The 24,455-nt window shown below is 36.0% G+C and overlaps 2 protein-coding genes and 1 long non-coding RNA gene across 3 annotated transcripts in view; 2 read left to right on the forward strand and 1 right to left on the reverse strand.

Moving 5' to 3' along the window:
- Window positions 1–4,430, forward strand: LOC135847913 (speckle-type POZ protein B-like). The gene is made up of 2 exons (XM_065367652.1): window positions 1–170; window positions 2,184–4,430. The coding sequence occupies exons 1-2, from the start codon at window positions 114–116 to the stop codon at window positions 3,804–3,806; spliced, it is 1,680 nt and encodes a 559-aa protein (XP_065223724.1). The 5' UTR covers window positions 1–113; the 3' UTR covers window positions 3,807–4,430.
- LOC135849375 (uncharacterized) overlaps window positions 1–24,455 on the reverse strand; it is a 498,164-nt gene that overhangs the window by 44,729 nt on the left and 428,980 nt on the right. The window lies entirely within an intron of this gene.
- LOC135848072 (speckle-type POZ protein B-like) lies at window positions 10,490–13,771 on the forward strand. Its single transcript, XM_065367846.1, has 2 exons — window positions 10,490–10,734; window positions 11,547–13,771. Exons 1-2 carry the CDS (start codon window positions 10,678–10,680, stop codon window positions 13,164–13,166), a joined length of 1,677 nt encoding a protein of 558 aa, XP_065223918.1. The 5' UTR covers window positions 10,490–10,677; the 3' UTR covers window positions 13,167–13,771.

Consider the following 24,455-nt stretch of genomic DNA (forward strand, 5'->3'; position numbering starts at 1 on the left):
ATTTTGAAGTTCCACATATGTCGTTGTAACGATTCTGTTATCCAATATTTGAAATTCGATTTTTTTTTACCCATGAACTGTTAGTTCACATTTTTTGGTTCACAGAAGCAAGCATGAATCATTTTCGAATTTATTGGATAGTATTTTTCGTCTCCCATTGCAGTGCTCAAGTAAGAATTTTCACTCTCTATGCAATGTGCAAATAGGTACAATCCTGACCTATCCATCACGATAAAAGCTCAATTTCTGCAATTTGATTTTGAACTCGAGTTATAAATTTCAAAACCGAACAGATTAATTAAACTTCAACCTTACTTCTCGCTTCTCTGATAACTTTGCCTTCGAATTTCGCAAAGAAAAATTTCCAGTGTTTCGGAGAAATGATCTTCCTCTGCTCTTTTCCAGTTTTCTAAAATAACGCATTTTTGAGATGTGACGTGCGTCTAAGAATCGGGTGAAATGTGAATAAACCCTTCGAACAGGTCATAAATTAGAGACAAATCGATTTGCATTTCATCAAATTGATTTCCACGCCTTTTGGAGAAATTTTAAAGGCCTAAAAAAATTAAAAATCATGCTGGAGCCCTCGGAATGACTCAAAAATGGGACATTTTGAATTTAAGGAGTTCTTTATAGATAAGATACAACCATTCGTAAAAATTTCAAATAATTTTCCAACGAACAGAAATGGATTTTAATTTTTTGAATTTTCAACTACATACTTAGGTATTTTTTCTGAAAAACAAACTTCAGTTGGTAATCCAAAAAAACTCGAAAAAATAATCTAAAAGTAGCCAAAAAAGTGACAGAAAGTGAGCAAAACATATTAACGTGTAAAAAAAAATCATCAAAACAAATCAGGAAATTACAAATTGAAATACCTACTCAGGTTTTTAATTTCAAAAAGTTGAAACCATTTTTCAACATTTACATAATATAAAGAGTGAGATTGTTTGGCAATTTTTTGCACCAAAGTAAAAAGCCAATATTTATTGATGATTTCAGCAAAAGGAGGAATTTTTTTGGCAATTTTGGAAAAAAGACAAGACAAGACAAGACAAGACATTTATTTTTAAAGTGCTTACAACACAATAATATTTTGGTTTTAAAAGCACTTATACTATTTTTTGAAAAATTAAATTAGATAGAGTAAATTATCATTTTTGATTAACTTAATAATATTATTAAAATTTAATTTATTATCAATGAATTTGTTTAAATCATCTTTTAGATTTTGAAGATTTAAAAAGGGGCAAACAATCAAGTGGTTGTTATCAAAAATTACGTTACAATTACAACATAAAGGGGGATTAATTTTTTTCAAAATATAATTATGAGTTAATCTAGTGTGACCAATTAAAAGTCTAGTCATTTTTGTTTGAGATCGACGATTAATACTTTTAATTTTGTTGAAGTTTCTGGGTTTGTGTGTGATAGATCTTAGCCAATTTGTTTGAGGAGTATCATTCCATTCTTGAGACCATAACATTTTTATATTGTTCTTCACTGATGATTTAAAGTCTGATAACGGAATATGAATTAGGTTGAAAGGTTGAAGATGAGTAGCTTTTTTTGCTTCTTCATCAGTAAATTCTGACATGAAAATTCCAACATGAGCCGGAATCCATATGAAGGTTCTCCATGTGTTAACATGACTAATGCGAAATATTTTAGGAAAAAAAAATCCAAAACACAGACCTGGTCTTACCCAAAAATAAGCGATTTGAAAATTTTTAACTGCTCAGTAGAACCCTAAAAGTGGTGCTGTATTTCGATAGTAATGAACTAAGTCGACGAAGAATCTCAAATTCTATCTTTTGAAACTGGGTTCTTTTTCCAAAACAGGTTGCGTGAAGGCTACAGCGAAAAAAAAACGATTTCTTCAAAAATGCCCTTCTTTGAGAACCCATTTCACCTCTCCAGGGCTTTTCAGCATCATACATTTTTTCTGAGAGCCTTTAAACTCAAAATGAAAGTCTCCACTTTTGGTCAAAATCTTCAAACCCTTATTTTTGCAAACTTGTAATGACTAATGAGCATGAAACGTTTATTTAATTTTTTTATTCGACAAATAACTGCTGCCCAACAAAAAGAGCAGCAATGGTTGAGGATAGGAATAGGAGAAAAAGCTGATTCAGCGAATCGGAATTTAATTAAATCATATGTTATTTTTTTCCCCCCAGAATGAACACTCTGAGTCCAGTTTAAATATCAGTTCTGAAAATGCGATTCGATGCGATACGTACCATCAAAATCACGAAATTCAGTATACTTGGGTTATTGGTAATTTCAGTTCTTATGAGACTAACGACCGTTATAGAGAGGTTTTCTCCCCAAATCTACAGGCACCCACAACAGACAGATACGCATGGAAAATTAAACTTACACCTAATGGCAGTTTCTTGGATCATAAAAATCGTACAGGAAAACCAATCGGTCTGGATGTATACCTATCCGAAGAAAGTGCGACCAAAAGTGCATTAGCTAGGTACAATATTTCATTAATAAATCGTGAAAAAGAAGTATTACTGCACAGAGATTCGCCAATGGAACACATCACACGTGGATATAGCAAATACTGGAGAGATTTTTGCCCGAAAGATGATTTCTTGAAAAAACGCATACTGCAAAATGACACATTAATTTTATCAATCAACATCGCATGGTCAGGTGGATTTTCACACGAAATTTACCACAAACGTGAAACATCTCCATTGTCGAGTCCAATACCGAAGACTACCATCGTACAATGCATTCCTTCAGAAAACTTAGATTCGATGTTGGAAAATCCGAAATTGGCCGATATGATATTCTCCTCAACTGGCAGCGATTACCGATTCGAAACGTGCGTACAAATTCACGAATTAAAATACATTTGGGCGATTCATAATTTCAATCTTTACGAGAATGATATTGTGTCGCCCAAGTTGTACGCATCTACAACCGATAGATACGAATGGCAAATCAATGTTACAACCAGAGATGAAAATTGGGTCGGACTGTACGTACAGCTATCTAGCGAGAGTAAAGTTAATAAGACGTTCGCGAAGTACGATATTTCAATCATAAACCACCATAATGAAGTAATACACAAAAGAGAATCGCCGATTAAAAAATTAGCATCGGGACAAAAAAATTACTGGGAATTCTGCAAGATAGATGACTGTTTCCGAAAACATCTGCTGAAAAACGACACACTAACACTTTTAATCCGCATAAAATGGATTTCCGAATCTTCTATACGTAATAACAGCGTTTCCCTCCCTCAAACTACTTATTCGCCTGTTCCAACATCTAATCCTGCCATTATCAACCACAGTAATTTTTCTGAAAACTTCGAATCGATGCTAGAAAATCCACGATTTGCGGACGTCATATTCGTAACGAATGGCAGCAATTATCCGGCTCATAAATTCATTTTAGCCGCACGTAGCGCAGTTTTTGCCACCATGTTTCAACAAAAAGATACCAAAGATGGAAAATCGAGAAAAATTCGAGTGAACGTTATACACATCAACGAACAAGTGTTACGCGCTATGCTACGATATATTTACACTGGAAAATGTGAAAATTTTGCAGAGCTAGCGTACGATGAATTATTTGAAGTTGCTGCGAAGTACGGTTTAAACGGATTGAAAAAAATCTGCGAGCAAAATCTCGGTGAGGCTTTGTCGGCTCAAAATGCAGCGGAAATGTTGGCATTTGCCAAAAAGCATCATATCGACAAATTAAAATTCAAAGCAAGAGAATTATTAAAAAACAGATCGAATCAAAAGTTGAATACAACCATTGCGAAAATAAAATAACGATTTTTATTCGTGACAACTTCAGGACCAGTTTAATTGTTTTGTCTCTCTTGAAAATCTACGTAAAAACTATTAAATTATTGTTCTAGTAACACATTCCCAGTTCGTTCCACCACTGTCTTTAACACCACGTTTCAAAGGCTGCGATTTTCTTCTCAAATTCTGCACTCATGGTATGGTCCATGTTTCACAAGGATACATTAGAATTGTCCATGCATAACAGTGCATGATCTTCTTTTGGAAAATCAGGTCCATTTTGTTCGATTTCCAGGCACGCTGCGTAAGTTGTTGAATGCAGTAGGTACCCTACCTCTCAAGGGGGTTGGGGACCCTGCCTTAAGACGGCGCAGTTTTTTTTCCGAATCCTGGTACTCTTAAAGTATCCAACCAAAATGGACCAAAATTCGATGGAAGGTCCCTTAGACTATCTACTACTTACCACCAGAAACGTAAAACTTTTGGTTTCAAACTCTTGTCTCAATCGAATGAATTGTAAGTAAGGTCAAATGTGCTGACGGCGCAAAATCATTCTGAAGACGGTGCAAATCCAATTTTAAAGTAAAACTGTAACTTATCATGTTGAATGTATTAGGATCCCTAAATTGGCTCAATTACCCCATTTTATTTGTTTAAAGGCTGTTAGAGTTTTTTCAGTGAATTTGGCTGACAATCCCACTGTATCCAATCTTTTCGCAATAATACATTTTTACGAAATATTTTGAACAGAAACATGTAACATTAGACACACTACATGATTCACCTAAATCTACACTTTTTTTTTTTTTATGAAAAGCTCCTGCTTTTGCGGTTGCACCATCAAAGGACTGGTTAGACTAATTCAAATTTTAGTTAATTTTGAATGAACATAAACACTAATGAAAAAACTGAGTAGCGCATTAAAAAGTAGATGAAATTTCGCACATTATAAGATACTTTTAGTCACTTTTAATAATGAAACCAATTTGGAAGAGCTTCCAGCAAAAATTGCAACGATCAAATTTTTAAGCAAAAAAACAAAAATGTGATCTGTCACGAGAAAACCAGGTTAGTGTCCAAAAAATTGATTTGTTTTTTTTTATGGATATTGGTAGTACTCAGTGTGCAGAATCCACCTGTGGTGGTTAAAACGTTCGCGAACGATTCTTTTGACCCCAAATTCAAGGTTAAAAAAATAGAGCAACTACAAAAAAAGTTTGAAATTTTTTTTGAGATTTTCTTGAAAAGTATGTTCTGGGGAGTCAATATGCAAATTTTTGGGGCAATCGGCCATCATTTGGAGGATTAGTGCCATTTTATTGAAATTTGAATGAGGCTTAAGCTGAAAAAATCAACTCTTTTCACCTTGAACAAAATTTTTGAAAAAATTGAAAAACTCAATAAATAACTTTATTTTATATTAATAAATAATAATTCAATTCTAGTAGTTTTCGCAAAAATTTTTGGCGCAAAATTTACAAAAAACGAAAAAATCAATTTGGGAAAATTTCGATTATCAGCCTTTGGCAACCCTGATTTTGAGAAAAAATGTCAGGTTATGTTGGCACCCCTTGTGGCCAAAAGTGGTCCAAGTTTCACGGACCTACGAATCATAGATCGTCGAACACATAGATTCAAAACTTCGAATTCCTGCCCTGTAAAATTTACATTTTGGACACCAACCTGGTTTTCTCGTGACAGATCACAAATATGTTCTCAAGAAAGCAAGGTAATTGTTTGAGCGAGTAGGACTACATTGAAAAGTCAAAGATGCGAAGCACAAAGACAGAGTGCAGTTGGTTTCTACATCAGTGTTGCCAGACGCCAGAAATTTGAATTGCACCATCATAGTGCAGGGTCCCCTATCATGTACAAATCAACGCTTACCCTGGTGCCAAATTGGATGCTTACACTAACATCTGTTATGTTGATGTTGCCTCTATCATGTTGATTATGTAGTATCTCATGGAAATTTATTTTTGAGCTTCCAGTAGAAGTTTCCCGCTTAATTTCTAGTGACACCTACACAAGCACCTTGGAAGCTAGCCGGGTTGCTTAGAGACCCTGTGCTCCTCAGTGTTGACCTGTATAGGTGCTTGAACCAGTTTTAGCTTTTTGATTTTGCTAACAGATGGCATGCTTGATCTGTAAACTCGACTAATTTCTGGTGGACCTGGGTAGTTGACATGTAATGTTGATGGGTGCATGTAAGATCTTTAATTACACGCTCAAAAGCTTGCCTGTGTAGCTGGATTCAAATCAGGTACTACAGACCATCACGTTGCGTTGGCGTTATTTCCAATGGCAATGGCAACGCAATGTCGAGTTGTGACAATACACTGTACAACGGCAATGTACATTGCCATTTTTGTTACACGATGCATCATCAGCAGGCTACAATATGTGGTTCTAGCATGCACATTGCACACTAAACGACGAGTATGTCTTTAGCTTTTCCATCCCATAGCAGTACCCATACAACAATGACCATTCTAATTTTGATATAAATGTCAACCCATCCACATCCATCACTTTTAGAACCCATATGTCAATGTGAATTTCAACCCTGTTTTGAGCCAATTATTGATGTGATTGTCAACCAATGTTGATAGGCATTCATGTTGACAATTGGCTCCATACCATGTCAAAATTTACATTGACATGTGGGATCCAAATGTGATGGATGTGGATGGATCGACATTGGCATCAAAATTTACATCAATCTCCTGCTATGTAAAGTTATAAAATTTTAGTTTCAAAATTGAAAATTTTTTTCAATAATGATTTTCTCAAAGCTGGCCATTGCTCCTGCTGAAGGCAGCATCAACCCAGAGGCCATCTCCAAGAGGTACAGACTTTACAAGTTAGAAGTTGAACATGAACCCTTCATGTTAAAAAAAGGTGCAATACTTTATGCAAGAGTACCTGAACTAATACATTTTCATGTGGACAACATAGCAATGTTAATGTTGATGTGAAATTTGACAATGATGTATTTGTTGACCATTAACTTTCACATCAACATGGCATCAACAACTCCAAACTAACGTAGCGTGCCCAGAAATCGACATGCCTCAAAACGTTGCCAGTAATCGACGCCTAATTTCAATAGGCGAAAAAACAAATTCATTTCTGTTATTACCACTTTTACTGCAGTAAAAACGATCGATTAGGTCTCCAACTATTCATGCCTGTCAAAATCATCTGTTTTCAAGACCCAAAAGTTAAAAAAAAATAATGTTTTGATCAGCTTGAATTTTGGTGGCATTTTTAGCTAAATTTTGGTGTTCAAATCTAAGGAGCAACGGCGAATGGTTAAGGATTTCTGAGTAAGTAAATCAACTTTTGGTGGCAAATTTTATTTTAAATGTATTTCATAAGGTTTCAAGAAGTGGATTTTGCTTTTGTTGATGTTCTAAAAGCCTTAATATTTAAATACTTAACAAGTGAAAATATCAACTGTCGATAATAGGGTGTCGAATAATGCATATTGTACCAGTAATCAACAGCTGTTGTTTCAATGCAAATTTCACTGAATTTTCAATTTTTGTTGATTTAGAGTGGTTTCAATACTTTTTTAGTCGGATGAAGTGCAAATATAATTTCTTTTAAACCATTCTAACACCAAAAAAAATTCGAAAATTACGTACATTGAAGCAACCTGTCGATCACTGGTACAATCCAATTCCATACCTATTCAGTTCAGTACCAATCATCGACAGCGGATATTTCCACCTAAATTATAAAATTATTAAAGCTGTGATTACGGTTTTATTATTTCATTTCTCCGAAGTTTCAAATTTTAATGCATAATTTAATTTTTCCTACGTGAATCAATTTTCAAAAAGCAGTTTACATGTCTTATTTTATTGTGTCGATAACTGGCACCCTTTTTGTTGATAACTGGAACATGTGTGTCGATTACTGGTCCATGTATGATTTTGGACTTTATCATGAAAAAACGTAATTACTACATTAAATAATGAATAAAAATCTAAAGTAAAATATATTTTGTGTACCCAAATAGTGCCAGAAGGTACACAAAACAAATGCAGCTCAGTAACCTAAATTGTTTTGAAGATACATCAGTATTTGGAGGAAAAAATTCTTAGCACTGTCGATCATTGGGCACGCTACGTTATGGGAAAATGAATAATAATTTAATCAATGCCTTGAAAAATTTGTTTTCCTCTTTAAACAAGATCATATCCTTAAATGTTTACTGAATTTTTGAACACTAAAATATGAATTTTAATTCTGAAAGATTGGTCGACATAGTTATGGATGTAAATTTTGAGCATTGAATTTTACATCAACAATTGTCGACATCGCATGTCGAGGTATCAAAAATAATGAGAAAATTTCTGATAAATAATACTGATATACCTATGTTTAGAGAGTCATAAGTGAGGACTCTCTGAAGGTGTTATGCTACTTAGCAACACCATGTTCAATACAATGGAGATTGACACCAAGAGTATTGACACACAATTGGTTCCCTATGTGTAATCTTTATGACACTTACCCTGGCTGGGTGTGAGTAGGTTAACCAACGACGATCCATTATTTAACATAAAAGAAAGAACACAAGATATGCACTTTCACACATATCACACCTCGGGAGTAATAAGGTGACATCTCAAAAAAAATTGATTTTGATGTTTTTGCATTTTTGGGGCTTGTATGACCCCCCTCAACCAAAAATAACACTTTGAGTTGGGTACATTATCTAGATCATGTAAAAAACACAAATGGCCTAACTCAAAATCCCAACAACATTGCAAGTTGTTTGGAGTTATAAGGTGACATCTCAAAAAACTCCAGCACCTTTTTTGAGCAAATTTCGTACATACAAAGTGTTAACAAACAGTTTTGATTGTTTTGAATGTTTGTCAGTTAGAAATAGTCACAAGGAGTGCATTTTTTATTGGTTTGTACCAAATGGAAAACATTTTTTAAATTGATCACTTTTCAGAAAAATGAATTTGCACATATGTGATCTGTCACGAGAAAACCAACCTAGTGTCCAAAACGTAAATTTTACAGGAAGAGCATTTGAAGTTTTGAGTCTATGTATCAGGCGATCTAAAATTTGTAGGTCCATGAAACTTGCACCACTTTTGGCCCCCATGAGTGCCAACATAACCCGCTAATTTTTTTTCAGAATCATCAGATTCAAGGTTGCCAAGTCCAATAATCGAAATTTCCCAAAATCAATTTTTTCGATTTTTTTGAATTTTTTGACAAAAATGTTGCAAAAACTACCCGAGTATGAATTATTAATGAAGAATAAGTTATTATTATTAAATTTATCACGTTTCTTAACAAATTTGTTCAAAACAAAAAGAGTTGATTTTTCCAACTCAAGCCTTACTCAAATTTCAAAATATGGCACAAATCCTCCAAATGTGAGCCGATTGTTGCAAAAATTTACATTTCGACTCCCCAGAACATACCTTTCAAGAAAATCAAAAAAAATTTTTTTTTCAATTTTTACTGTAGTTGCTCTATTTTTTTGACCTCAGATTTAGGGTCAAAAGAATCGTTCGCGAACGTTTCAACCCCCACAGTCGGATTCAGCACCCTAAGTACTACTAATATCCATCATAAAAAAGATATCGATTTTTTGGACACTAAGTTAGTTTTCTCGTGACAGATCACATATGTATAATGAAATTTTAGTTTTTTGAGAAAAACTCAAAAACTAAGCACTCTAGAAAAAAACTAACGACATTAAGTATGTCGATTGGAAATTTAATTCTCTACAACTTTGCTAACATGAAATTTTTTTTGGACGCTTCCTTTCGCCTCCACATCAACTTTAATGAAGGGTTATAACTCAAAATGTTTTCCAAACATTTAAATATTTCCTCCTTGAGATTTTATTTTTCAAAGTGTTCTTATGCGAAATGAAGGTAGGATACCAGATCTTTAAAATGAGGTGCTATTCATTCCTCATAATCAATTATAAGTTGATAAAAATAATGAATCAAGTTTTTTAAAAAAAGAAAATCACTCAACTGTAAAATTTCACTTTTTTGAGATGTAACCTTATTATTACTCCCGAGGTGCGATTTGTTCACATTCTACACTTTCGAAAACCACTGAGAAATCGTTTACGACCTCAGGTCATTCAATTTTTGACATATTTTTTTCTTCTCAAAAAAAAAAATGGGTCACTCTTTTTAATGCCAATTTTCCAAAACTAGAAATCAATAAAACCCACTACGACTTCAGAATGGGTTGAAACCAGCATCAATCGATTAAAACGGTGATATGAATCCAAAGTTCAACTTTCCCTCTTTCCAATTTGATCAAACTTTGAAATTTTTTAGAAAAATTAGTAAAATGTGAACGAACATTTGAAAAGCTAAAAATCGAAAAATGAATTCGAGCTCCAGTTAGCGATGTTCCAGCACCGTATCAACGAACGCTTTTGAATCAACAACTCTTTACTTACCCCCTCCAAAAGGAGCGAAATCACAATTTTTTTCGCCTAATTTTTCATTTGAACTTATTTGGAAAACTTATCCAAAGTAAGGGGTGGGAGGGTAACGATAAGAAATCCAGATAAACCTAATAATGTACCTAACGTCATATCATCTGACCCGGATCAATAAATCGATACATTCATTCGAGTGGAATCTGCATTGAGCAAGAGCCAAAATACGGAAATGAAATTGAAGATGTTTAATTACGACGTTTATGGAATTTCGGTCTCATGATATTTCAAATATGGATCCTTCATTATAAACGCGGAAAGAACAGAATGAATTTATCTCATTCGGTTTACATTCCAAAGTACTACATGTAATGATTCTGATCTAGTATTTTTCTGGTACACGTATCTACAAAAAAAGTTGATTCCTTATTTTCAGTCTATAGAAGTAAAAATATGAATCCTTTTCACATTTTTTGGATTGTTCTTTCTATCTCATGTAGCAGTTGTCAAGTAAGAATTTTCATACTGTGCATTTAAAATTTAAAATGATTTAGAGAAGTTTATCAAAAGATTTACACCTCATTTTGTGCTTTATCAAAATTTTATTATTCAACAGTTGAAATAATGGTGACTTTTTCCGTTTTTCGAGCAATTTCGAACTTTCCATAAAATGTTCTCGCTTTTCAATTAACTATCTTAAAAATCCATTGAAAATCTGAAACAAATGAGGTTAAAATCCCCTGTGCAAAAAAAAAAAATGTCAGTTGTGATAAAAATTTTTTAAAAAAAAGTAATTTTTTAAAAATCCAAAATTGACTATTCGGCGATGCATGTTTTGATTTCCACTCCTGGACAAATTTCGAAATCATGAAAAAATCGGTAATCGCACTATAGAGGCTCCAGAATGTCTCAGAACCTGTGAAATCCGGATGGAGGGGAAAATCTCGAATTACATATATCTTTTGTTCCTAAAATAGATTAAGTGAGAGCTAGAGCAAAAAAAACACGATTTTTTCGAAATTGTCCCTCTTTAAGAACCCATATCTCCCTTCCAGGGCTTCTTCGCAGCCCACAATTTTTCTGAGTGACTTCAAACTCAAAATCAAGATTGAAGGGTCTCCACTAAATTTGGTCAAAATCCACAAACCCTTACTTTTGCAATCCTGTAATGAGCATGAAACATTTTTAATTTTTTTTTATTCGAGAAATTAACTTCTGCACAACTAAAGGAGCAGCAATGGTTGAGGATAGGAATAGAAGGAAAAGCTGACGATTCAACGTATCGGAATTTAATTAAATCATATGTTATTTTTTTTTTCCAGAATGAACACTCTGAGTCCCGTTTAAATACTCGTATCAATTCTGAAAATGCGATTCGATGTGATACGTACGCGTATCAATCAAAACACGAAATTCAGTATACTTGGGTTATTGGTAATTTCAGTTCTTATGAGACTAACGGCGGTTATAAAGAGGTTTTCTCCCCAGATCTACAGGCACCCACAACCGACAGATACATATGGAAAGTTAAACTTACACCTAATGGCAACTACTGGGACTATAATCCTAGAGGAAAACCAATCGGCCTGGATGTATACCTATCCGAAAAAAGCGCGACTAAAAGTGCATTAGCGAGGTACAATATTTCGTTAATAAATCGTGAAAAAGAAGTATTACTGCACAGAGATTCGCCGTTGGAAAACATCACACGGGGAGGTAGCAAATACTGGAGAGATTTTTGCCCGAAAGATGATTTCTTTAAAAAACGCATACTGCAAAATGACACATTAATTTTATTAATCAACATCGCATGGTCAGGGGAATATTCACACGAAATTTCCCACAAACGTGAAACATCTCCCTTGTCGAGTCCCATACCGAAGACTACCATCGTACAATGCATTCCTTCAGAAAACTTAGATTCGATGTTGGAAAATCCGAAATTTTCCGAAATAATATTCTCCTCAAACGGTAGCGATTATCTATTCGAAACGTGCGTACAAATTCACGAATTAAAATACATTTGGGCGATTCATAATTTCAATCTTTACGAGAATGATATTGTGTCGCCCAAGTTGTACGCATCTACAACCGATAGATACGAATGGCAAATCACTGTTACAACCAGCAGTGATGAAAATTGGGTCGAACTGTACGTACAGCTATCTAGCGAGAGTAAAATTAATGAAACGTTCGCGAAGTACGATATTTCAATCATAAACCACCATAATGAAGTATTACACGAAAAAGAATCGCCGATTAAAAAATTAGCATCCGGACAAAAAATTCACTGGGAATTCTGCAAGAAAGATAACTGTTTCCGAAAACATCTGTTGAAAAACGACACACTAATACTTTTAATCCACATAAAATGGATTTCCGAATCTAATGAGAACGTTTCTCTCCCTCAAACTACTCATTCGCCTGCTCCAACATCTAAGCCTACCACTACCGAACACAGTAACTTTTCTGAAAACTTCGAATCGATGCTGGAAAATCCACAATTCGCCGATGTCATATTCGTAACGAATGGTAGCAATTATCCGGCTCATAAGGCTATTTTGGCAGCACGCAGTCCTATTTTCGCAACCATGTTTCAACAAAAAGACACCAGAGATGGAAAATCGAGAAAAATTCGAGTCAACGTTACACACACCAACGAACAAGTGTTACGTGCTATGCTACGATACATTTATACAGGAAAATGTGAAAATTTTACGGTGCTAGCGTACGATGAATTATTCGTAGTTGCTGTGAAATACGGTTTAAACGGATTGAAAAATATTTGCGAGCGAAACCTTCGTGAAGCTTTGTCGGCTCAAAACGCAGCGAAAATGTTGGCTTTTGCCAAAAAGCATTGCGTCGACGAATTAAAATTCAAAGCCACAGAATTACTGAAAAATAGATTAACTCAAAAGTCGAATGCAACTCTTCAGAAATGATGACACTTTGGACAGACCCCCTCCCCCCAAGCAAAAACATATTCATGTCAAAATCACAATCCTCATTGAAAATTATTTTAAAAACACATTTCTCTCAAAACTTCATAATTCTTGAAGAAGTCATAAGTTTGATTAGAAATTTTAATTTTGCACCATACCTAACGTTATTGAACAATCACTATTAGCATCATCATTAATTTTGAAAAAAAAATCGACAATCCTGTGAGAGTCATTGAAAAGTGTCGTCTTTAGTCGTAACTCGTTACTCGATACTCGAAAGCCATTGAGAAGATCATAAAACCTTGCGAAAAATCATCAAACACATAATCAAAAATCAAGAATTCGAGAATCCTGCGGAAAATCGAGTAAATTCTGTGTTGAGCAAGAGCCGAAAATAATACGGAAGTTGAAGTTTAATTACGACGATTGTAGGGTTCAAATGTTGGCGTTATTTAAAAAAAAAAAAAATACAAATCAATTCTTCATTATCAACGCACAAAGATAAGAATGAATTTATTTCATTTGGGTTTCATTCTGAAGTTCCACATGTAATTTTATACTGTATTTTTTTTGGTGCTCCTATACAAAGAATTTTGATTCCTTTATTTTTTTAATCTATAAAAGCAAAAATATGAATCCTTTCCACATTTTTTGGATAGTTTCTTTCCTCTCCTGTTGTAGTTGTCAGGTAAGAATTTTCATACTGTAAATTCACAGCATTTAAAATGATTTAGAGGTCTAAAGAAATATTTACACCTCATTTCGCCCTTTTCAAAATTCTCAGCAGTTCAACTGGTGACTGTTTCAATCAATTTCGAAGTCTCCATAAACTTTTATGGCTTTTCGATTACTTTAAGAATTCATTGAAAATATGAAACAAATGAGGGTAGATTCTCCTCTCCAAAAAAAATTGTAGCTCTCTGTACGATAAATCGATCAAAATCGATAAATCTGACTCACAACAATATTAAACTTGCCTAACATTCGACAAATCGAAAACAAACTTTCAACAAAATAAATAAATATTTATTATTAACGGTCATTGACCTTAACGATCAATAAACCAGACAAATGAGACTGAGCAAAAAGCTCGATGACTTTACTTTACGACGACAAGAATAATATTAACGCGAACTAACTTAGTAACTAACGAAAACAACGAAAAAACAACGATAATTTAGCAGCCAACAGTTTACGCGATTTTACGAAAAGAACAAAAATCCATTTAATACGTAACCAACAATATCTATATCGCGAAACCGAAATTTATTTTTTATTAAAAATAAAAACTAAATTTACCGAACACTATTCGATACGTTACGGTTACGAGACCAATTTTGCCAACACCCCACCATAAAAATATTTTCCCTAACACGCGTACCACTTAAATAAACGTAAAACTTGTTGCTTCTTATCAATACCGGTGTTTGTAAACACTTTGAGCTAAAATATTTTTACAGCAAAATTTCAGTTAAACTAAACTTATATTACATAAAAATCGACTCGAAAACTTAATTTAAGCATTAAACAATGACTCACAGAGTCTATCGAATACGGTACATGTAGTGGCTTTGGTCAAAATATCGGCAAGTTGATCTGCCGAAGATATCTTTTGCAAGTATATTATCTGTTTCGTGACTAAATCGCGTATATGATGATAACAGACATCTATATGTCTGGTACGTTTCGATTCGACCGTATTCGCAACGGCAATCGCTGCATTAGAATCGCAATACACCGGTACGGTGTCAATACGAACTTCTAATTCGACAAACAGATTTCGCCAAGCCAAGACTTCCTTTCCAGACGTACTTAACGCAACGTATTCAGCTTCACACGACGAAAGGCTTACACAATTTTGTTTCTTGACTACCCAGTCAATTACGTTGCCATAGTGCAATACAAAAATTCCAGACGTTGACTTTCTATCTAAACAATCACCAGCGAAGTCCGAATCTACGTACACTCTTACAGAGTGTTTATCGACTACTTTAGGTATTACGTAGGTAAGTTTCACGTCTAACGTACTACGTAGATACCTTAAGATACGCTTGCTGTATTCGAATAGCTCCTTATTTGCCAAGTGCTGGTATCTACTTAGAAAGTTTACAGCAAAAGCAATATCAGGACGTGTTCCCCTTGCTATGTAACTCAAACTTCCTAAGAGACCACGCACTTTGGTTTCATAACTTTTATCGAGCTTGAGATTTGTAATCTTCAAGTTCGGTTCCATGGGAGTTGAAATACTATTCGAATTAGACAGCCCGTAATCACTAACTAATTGCTCGATATACGTGTTTTGATGAACTTCTAACTTGTCTTTACTACGATTAATTTCCATACCAATAAATTTCTTACATTGTTCCAGGTCTCTGATTCCAAAACGCTCATTCAATCGCTTGACTAACCACTCAATAAGACGATCATCGCAACCTGTAATTAGAAAATTGTCTACGTAAACGACAAAAACGCAACGTAGAGGATTTTCAGCGTCGAAATACACACAAGGATCGACTTTACTCCTTACGAAACCGAGCGAAAGTAAGTACTCGTTCAATTTTACGTTCCACGATTTGGGACTTGTTTTTAACCCGTATAACGAACGTTTGAGAATATATACGACACCTTTCTCTTCATTAGTCCCTTTCGGTGGGTTGAACATAATACCTCGATTTATATCTCCATTGAGAAATGCTGTACTCACATCTAGCTGTCTCAACTGCCACTTGTTGACCATAGCTAGATTGAGCATCGAGCGTATTATCGGTTGATTAGGTGTTGGCGCGTATATTTCATCCAATTCATAGAAATGATTGTCTTTGAAACCACACAACACCAATCTCGCCTTAAATTTCACCCCACCATTCGAGTTGATTTTTTTCTTTAGAACCCACTTACTGTCTACTTTCGAATAATTCTCTTTATTTACACTTTTTTCAGATGCTGAATACCAAACGTCTTTGATCTCCATCGCCTTTAACTCTTCATCTATCGCTACACGCCAAAATTTCGCTTCAGAGCCGTTCAACGCTTCTTCATACGTAAGGTCATCGACCCCAGCGAGTGCAAAGCAAGCAAAATCGTCGCTACGTTCATCTGAAGAAGATGTATCGATCAAACTACGATCTACCAAGTTATCACCGCTATGTTCGGCCTCAGTCAGCTCATCTGGGTTTATCCAATTGGAGCAACCAGGAGCTGAATCAGCGTTACCTACCGGTGTAACCGTAGGTACGATATTCACATCGCTTACACTCACTGATACCGATGTTTTTAACAAATGATCGTTAATAACATCGTGTATCTTACGCGTTTCGTCTATTTCTACACAACTCGAATTCGTAAATTTATTTCGTAAAACATCGTACAATACATAACCTGTCTCTGTAAAACCTAACAATACCATATCTATCGACTTCTCATCGGTTTTCTTTCTCTTTTCAGGCGGTACTAAAACTCGTGCAACGCTTCCAAACAATCTCACTCTCGAAAAATCCGGCTTTCGGCGATTCCACAGCTCGTACGGTGACAGATCGTTCAAGGCAGAATGCGGTAAACGATTGTACACGTAGTTCGCCGTGTATGCAGCGTAAAGCCAGAATTTATTCGTTAAACCTCCTTCGTACAATAGAGCTCGCATTTTTTCTTGGATGGTTCGGAAGAAACGCTCGACGGTGCCATTATGCTGCTTTTCATAAGGCTCACTGTTCTGCATCGATATGCCTTTTTCATCAACGAACTCTTTAAAGGTACCTCCAATAAATTCACTAGCGTTATCGCACCTGATACGCTTCACTTTTGTACTCCATAACGTTTCACTAATATTTACAAATTTTTTCAGGTAGGTACCTACTTCGGCTTTACTTCTCATTCCGAACGTTACTCCCCATCTCGTACAGTCATCTACGAAGCCAATCAAATATCGCTCGCCTTCTAGTCCTTCTGTAATAGGACCCATTACGTCAATATGAACGAGATCGAGCGGATTCAGATACCTATACCTACTCGAATCGTAGGTATGTTTCTTTTGTTTTGCTTTACAGCAAATTTGACACTGATTGAAAGGTGGGCAATCACATCCACGTAACTCAGGAATCTTATCTAGTACCGTTTTGCTCGTATGAGCTAACCTACGATGCCAGATGTCACCTTCACCTTTTAACCTATTTATTTTTTTTTTATTTTTCAGATTTACATCACTGTCACTGCACGTACTGGTATTTCCTATACCTACACTAGAAACATTCGAAACTACAACTCCAGAATCATTACCTATCGTCGTCGAAGTATTACCTACATTTGTCGAGTCACTACTATCGTCAGAAATTAACGCAGATGAATAATTGGAACAGGAGTACAAAATGGGAGGTATATTTATCATAAATTGAATCGTATACAATCCATTATCATTAAGTACTAATTTTGACACTAAATTTCCCGCAGGATCGACCAAACGAGGATCTTCATCGAAGAAGAAACGATAACCATTCGCTACGATTTTCGACACGGACAGAAGACTAAAAGAAAGACTAGGTACGTAGTATACCTCGTTCAACCAATAGACGTTTCCGTCATCGGCTAGAACTCTCAATCGACCTACTCCTTCTTTGATCAAAGAGACTTCACAATGAGCGGATTGTAAACTTTCGTTTATTTTCCTCTCATCGTGCAAGACTCCACGATGTTTCAGAAAATGCGACGTCGCACCACTATCGACGACAAACGTGATAAAATCGACGCCGTCGTCGTCGTTTGTCTCGACGTATGCATTTTCTTCACCGAGATTCAAAGCAGTCGAGTCACCTAAAAAATAGTTCGACCCGATATTTACGTTACGCGAATTTCCGAAATTAGAAATCGCAACACTGTCACCGAAACTACTACGACCGACACTATTTTTAACGAATTCATCTACGATATTACGACTATGACCTTCATCTAACGAGAAATTTTCTTTTTTTCCAGATGTCGACGGAAAAAGACCTAACGCGATAGACGGACGAGGACCTGACGAACCGGACGAACCTGACGGACCAGACGTACCCGATGTACCACTCGACGAACCGTTACCACCATTATTACGCGACGAATCACCGTTCTGTGGGCAGTTTCGACCGATATGCCCAGTCAGATTGCAACGATAGCAAACAATACTTCCCCGAGGGTTGGTATCGTTTCTATAATTCCCTCCGGCGGATCGACAAGACTTGGCCATATGGCCCCGTTTATGACACTTATAGCAGGTACGATCTTTGGCTTGTACGAAGCCATTATTACCACTACGATCACCGTTACCGTTCGACGAATTACCGGACGAGTTCGAACTACGATTATGCGACTTATTACGATTACGATTACGACTATTTTTATTATTATTATTACCGGATTGATCGGATGCGGCCATCGCGGAACCGGTACTTGTCGAACCCTTCGAAGTCGAGGAGTTCTTCGAGGTATCTTCCAAACTCAAAAGCAACGACGAAATCACTTTTGGATTTGGGTCTCCAGCTGTGACGTGAACTAGTCCTCGAGCAGTCATACGCACTGACTCGTACTTAGGCGAGTTGCCTAACGCGTTGATCAGATACGTATAGATTTCCGATGGAGTCAATTTCACGTCCAAGCTCTCCATATCGTTGACTAGCGTATAAAATGCCTCCAAGAACTCCTTCGGACCTTTGTACATATCGATGACAATCTTCGAAATACGAGTTCGACAGTCGATAATTGCTGCTTGGTTTTCCGCCTGGTACAAGGAGTTGAGCTCCGTCCAGAATACGTACGGGTCCTCTGTCTCCTTGACCAGTCGGAAAACGTTCTCAGCTACGTGCCTAATTAAAATTTCTAAAGCTTTCGCTTTTTTACGCGGCGATAACGAATTTACTTGTACAATCGAGGTTTGTAATCCTTTGGCCGACAAAATGACCTTTATTTTTCTTTTCCAGGAAACGAAACCCGTACCGCGAAAGACCATCGACTCCATTACGCGATTATCACCAGCACCGAACATATTTTCACTCGACGAACTACTCGAATCGGATTCTATAGCTACGTCGTCGGACTCGTCGTCGCTACTTTCACTACCTTCGGACTCGTCGTCGGATGGACCAGGAGGTGGAGGAGGTGGAGGACCGGATGGTGGATTAGACGGAGGAGGAACGGAGTCAACAGGGATCGTCGGATCGTCGGATGTCGAATCACCAAAACCTGCTGAACTTGGACCAGCTTCCGAATCGCCGGATGACTCAGATACGTGCTGTAACGTTACTTTACTTTTACCTTTCGACTTCGGTATACTTTGTTCTGGTTTTTCCTTTTCAGAAAAACCACGAAACTCGGCGCTCGATTTACGCTTATCTACACTACTGTCGTCGTCGTCTACGTTGACCGATTTTCCTGACCGCAAATAGGACAGGACTGTCGACATTTACTTCGTCGAACACTACACGAACCAATACGCTGAAGCTACACAAGCCAGAAAATTCCACACAGGACGTCGAATTGCGAAACAGAGCTTTCACGAACTATGCTCTACGCTACCATGTACGATAAATCGATCAAAATCGATAAATCTGACTCACAACAATATTAAACTTGCCTAACATTCGACAAATCGAAAACAAACTTTCAACAAAATAAATAAATATTTATTATTAACGGTCATTGACCTTAACGATCAATAAACCAGACAAATGAGACTGAGCAAAAAGCTCGATGACTTTACTTTACGACGACAAGAATAATATTAACGCGAACTAACTTAGTAACTAACGAAAACAACGAAAAAACAACGATAATTTAGCAGCCAACAGTTTACGCGATTTTACGAAAAGAACAAAAATCCATTTAATACGTAACCAACAATATCTATATCGCGAAACCGAAATTTATTTTTTATTAAAAATAAAAACTAAATTTACCGAACACTATTCGATACGTTACGGTTACGAGACCAATTTTGCCAACACTCTCCTAAAATTTTTTTTTAAAATAGGAAATTGCGCTAGAGGTTCCAGAATGTCAACACAAGTGAAATTTTGGAAGGGGGGGGGGGGTTGTTTTACGCAGCAAGAATTTCCTTATAGGAACAGAAAAGTTGCGATTTTTAGAATTAATTCCTGGGTCATTCCACGTCAATTCCACCAAAAAAATGCGATTTTTGAAAGTCACGTCCTTCGATTTCGCTCACATTTTTAAAAAAAATGTCTATCCAACCATATAAGTAAGAAACACGTAATCTGGTGAGCAGGTGGAGGGGGGGGGTCAATTATTTTCACAATGTCTTGAGGTACTCAACTTCAGCAGCGCATTACTCCAAAGCTATGATACTTTGATCAAAACTGATTTCACAGTTCGAAAGGGCTTATTGAATTTTAAACTTTTCAAGTGTTTTGAAATTTTCAAAAGTTGAAACTTACTGAACTTGCAAATTGAAAGTTCACATTTCAAAAAGGCGCTGTAAGTGGGAGATAGCATTTAAAATTCTGAAAAAATGTCCATAGATGTACCTTCTAATGCTTTTTCGAAATATTCAATTTTCGAGATGGGATCTTTGAATGGTGGAGGAGCACCCCCTCCCCCAAATTCGGACAAAACTTTCAAAAAAAATCTGGGGCTTGTGATACATCGAATTGTATGTTTTTGGTGACGCTGAACACGAATATGACGTCAGATTTTTTGATCGGACCCCATCCACGGCCCCCAGCTCATCCCCAAAGGGGTTGAAAGTCAAAAAAATTATTTCATTCGTGTGACATGACACATGAAACAGTGTGTTTTCGATATCGCTGAACACGAATATTCTCTTAGTTTTTCAAACCGACCCCACCTATGGCCCCCAGAACCTTCCAAAACAGGTAAAAGTCTAAGTGCGGGCCATGGATGGGATGCAATCAAAAATATGACGACATACTCGTGTTCAGCGTCATAAAAAACATCAATTCGATATCACATGCAGCAGATTTTTTATATTTAAAGTTTTGCCCAAATTTGGAGGATGGGGTGCTCCCCCTCCTCCGAAATACGTTAGTGCTGCTTCAATAACCAAAAATTTCCTCAAGTGTTTTTTTTGGAAAAAAATATGAAAAACAGCTGAAATTTAATTTGTATCTACCCTATTTTCGAAACCCTGAGTCTATTAGTGATGGCTTCGAATCGATCCGAAGTCTCCAGCAGACGTTGATTCACTCTTCCTATTTTTACTTAGAAAAAAATATTCAATTCCTGAAGAAAATTTTAGATCTGAACCGGCATAGGAGGATTTTGAAAATATGTGCCTACCTTTATATCAATTTTTTCTTCTTTTTTGACCCACATTTGAATCTTTTAAAACTCACTAAAAATCAAAAAATTAATTTCAGTAACTGTCCAGAAAGCAAAACAATAGCAGCACCTTCAAAAGGTCATTTTCTCGAAGGTTTCTATTTTTGAGTAATAGGAAGGCCCAAGAGCGTCAGAATCTCTTCAGATCTAAAATCAGTCATTCATCAACTAGAAGCTAAGAAAAATGGAAAATTTGAAATTCGAATAATAAATAGTAAAACTCGGGACTTTTTAGGCAATATTTGGCCAAAAACAAGATAAGCAGGATAATCAGCACTGCTTGAAAAGTATCCTCCACAGCTTTTTGAATAAGCGTGGACGATTTTTGCAATAAATACGATGCTTTCTTTCAGAATGAACACTCGAGGTACACTTCGAACCTTACAGACAGTGGAAATGCTATTCGATGCGATACTTATTTGAGTACGGAAATTCACGAAATCAATTATAATTGGGTCATTGATCATTTCAGTATACACGAGAGATTCTCTAGTGAAATTTCGTCACCCATCCTACGCGCACCCGAGGCTAATGCACTCAACTGGAGTATTAAAATTGAACCCAACGGAACTGATAAAAAAAATGACACAATCTCTCTGAACCTATGTTGTGGATAAAAGGCCAAACTGTTTTTTTTTTCCAAAGGGCAAATCTGTTCTCGGTCATTTTGAGTAAATACGAAAGGGCCAATCTGCATTTTTTTACATGAAAGTATAATCCAAAACGGCGAAACTGAACTATTTTTTTACTTTTTTTTTACATTACAGACCACTACAAATTTATCTTTGATGGCCAGTAATTTAAAAAAAATTGCAAATGTACCAAAATGATCTCAGAAAACCCAGACCTACGAGTAAACAAAATAATACGAGGGTGGATTAAAAAGTATCGCCAACAGTGCTCTGGAGGAGAGCCTATATGGAGGTACGAGTATTTTGAACCAAATGAGCGCTCATTTTATAGCTTGAAGTTTTAGGAAGACGGTGGTGTGTTCAGTTTTTAGATACCTACAACTCGAAAAAATGTTGATCGTATTTGAAATTTTTGAGAAAAGTTATTCGGTTGATGGGGCTGGAGTATCGTACATTGCGGTCTAGTAGCAAGTCTAATATCTATATCAAGCAGTGTGTGCAATCATTTGATAGTCCAAAGCCTCAGGAACACGGCGGTGTATTCAGTTTTTTTTGTTTGACTTGTACAAATATTCTTGAATGAATTCAACGAGATCATGGTATAGCTAAGTGATGTTAATTTTCACTAAAAAAAAAACGCCCAAGTCACTTTGGACATGTTCAACATTGTTACAACATGTTGTACAGAAAAACTAAATACATCACCATGTTCCTGTAACTTCAGACTACAAAATTACTGCTCATGCAGCTTGCTATAAGAATTAGTCTCGCCGGTAGAGCGCAAAGTGTACCTACTTGTGTATCCTGCATGACCTGAAATTTTTTCCTCGGCCCATTCGAAGGCCTCCAAAATTTTTTCTATAACTCATAAAGAAAAATTAAGCACATCATCGTGTACCTGAGACTTCAGGCTACAAAATCACAACTTCTTTCTCAATAGAAATGAAATGAGGAAGGATCGAGATGACGGATTTGCTAAACTATTTGAACCTGAACCAAAGACCAAAAATTCAGGTAATTTGAGTACGCTGTATAAGTATTTGGCATTATTTGGACACATTTGAGTAATTCTGTTGGTTTTTCTAGAAATTAAAATATCAAAAGAGCCTCAGGAAACGAATTTTATCCGTCAAAAAAAAGAGTTCATTCTGAAGATGATTAAAAAAGATACCAAAGCTCGAACCTTCACTGATGACTGATAACAAATCGATTTCACCCCTACATACAATATTAGACTATATGAGCTTTCATTTCGCGGCCGAATATTTCCCATTTGCTAAGCATTTGCCATTTATCAACAACAAAACATCTATTATTTTTTGCCAAATTTATCAGATTGGCCCTTTTTTTCATGTTGAACCTGTAGGTTGAACAAATACAAAAGGGCCAATCTGTCCACTCTCGAACTATTTCATCATTATAAATTTCTCAAGCTAGAAAAAATATTATCAGTGGATAATAATGGAAAGCGAATGAGTTGCCTTCATCAAAAAAATTGATACATCGGCCAAACTACTCCTTAGTACGATGATATGACACTTTCGAGTTTAGAATGCAAGTTGGAAACTCAGTTTGGCCTTTTATCCACAACACCATCGATATTATGCACATCTATCTTTTGATGAAAATGTATACGCCGAGACCAACGTTTCAATTATAAATCATAAAAATGAATCGGTACTTTCTGCACATGAGCCATATAAAACTGTGATTTGGGGTTACAGAAAGTCGCGGTCGTGGCCACACTTTTGCAAGAAAGATGATTTTTTCAAAAATCAAATACTACAAAACGACACATTATTATTGTCAATCAACATCAAATGGTTAAAGGATCCGTCGAACGTGATTTCTCACCCCACTAAAAAATTCTCGTCTTGTCCCACGCATGAAAGTAGCATTATCAAAGTATGCAATACTTTTGAGAACAATGATTCGATATCGATTCTGGAAAATCCGAAATTGGCAGAGATGGTGTTGTCAACGAATGGTAGTAATCATCAATGTGATACGACCAATATGAGCTACACCAACATACAAGTTCATGAAATAGAATACGTCTGGGCTATACACAACATCAGTTCTTTCGAGACAATGGAATGCTTTTGGATTTATTCGCCCAAGTTTCACGTACCCACAATCGGCATTTATGAATGTTATTTTATAATTGGCGATTTCCTTTACAACGAGATTATAAAACGATTTTTTTTTACCGCACTTGTATTTCTATCAGCCGGAAACAAGGTTGGAAAGGCATTGGCGAAGTGCAATATTTCGATCATCAACCGTCAAGATCAAGTGTTACTTCATGAAGAATCGTCGTTTAAAGAAATTGCTG

The sequence above is a fragment of the Planococcus citri genome, chromosome 5 (genome assembly GCF_950023065.1).
Source record: "Planococcus citri chromosome 5, ihPlaCitr1.1, whole genome shotgun sequence".
NCBI lineage: Eukaryota > Metazoa > Arthropoda > Insecta > Hemiptera > Pseudococcidae > Planococcus > Planococcus citri.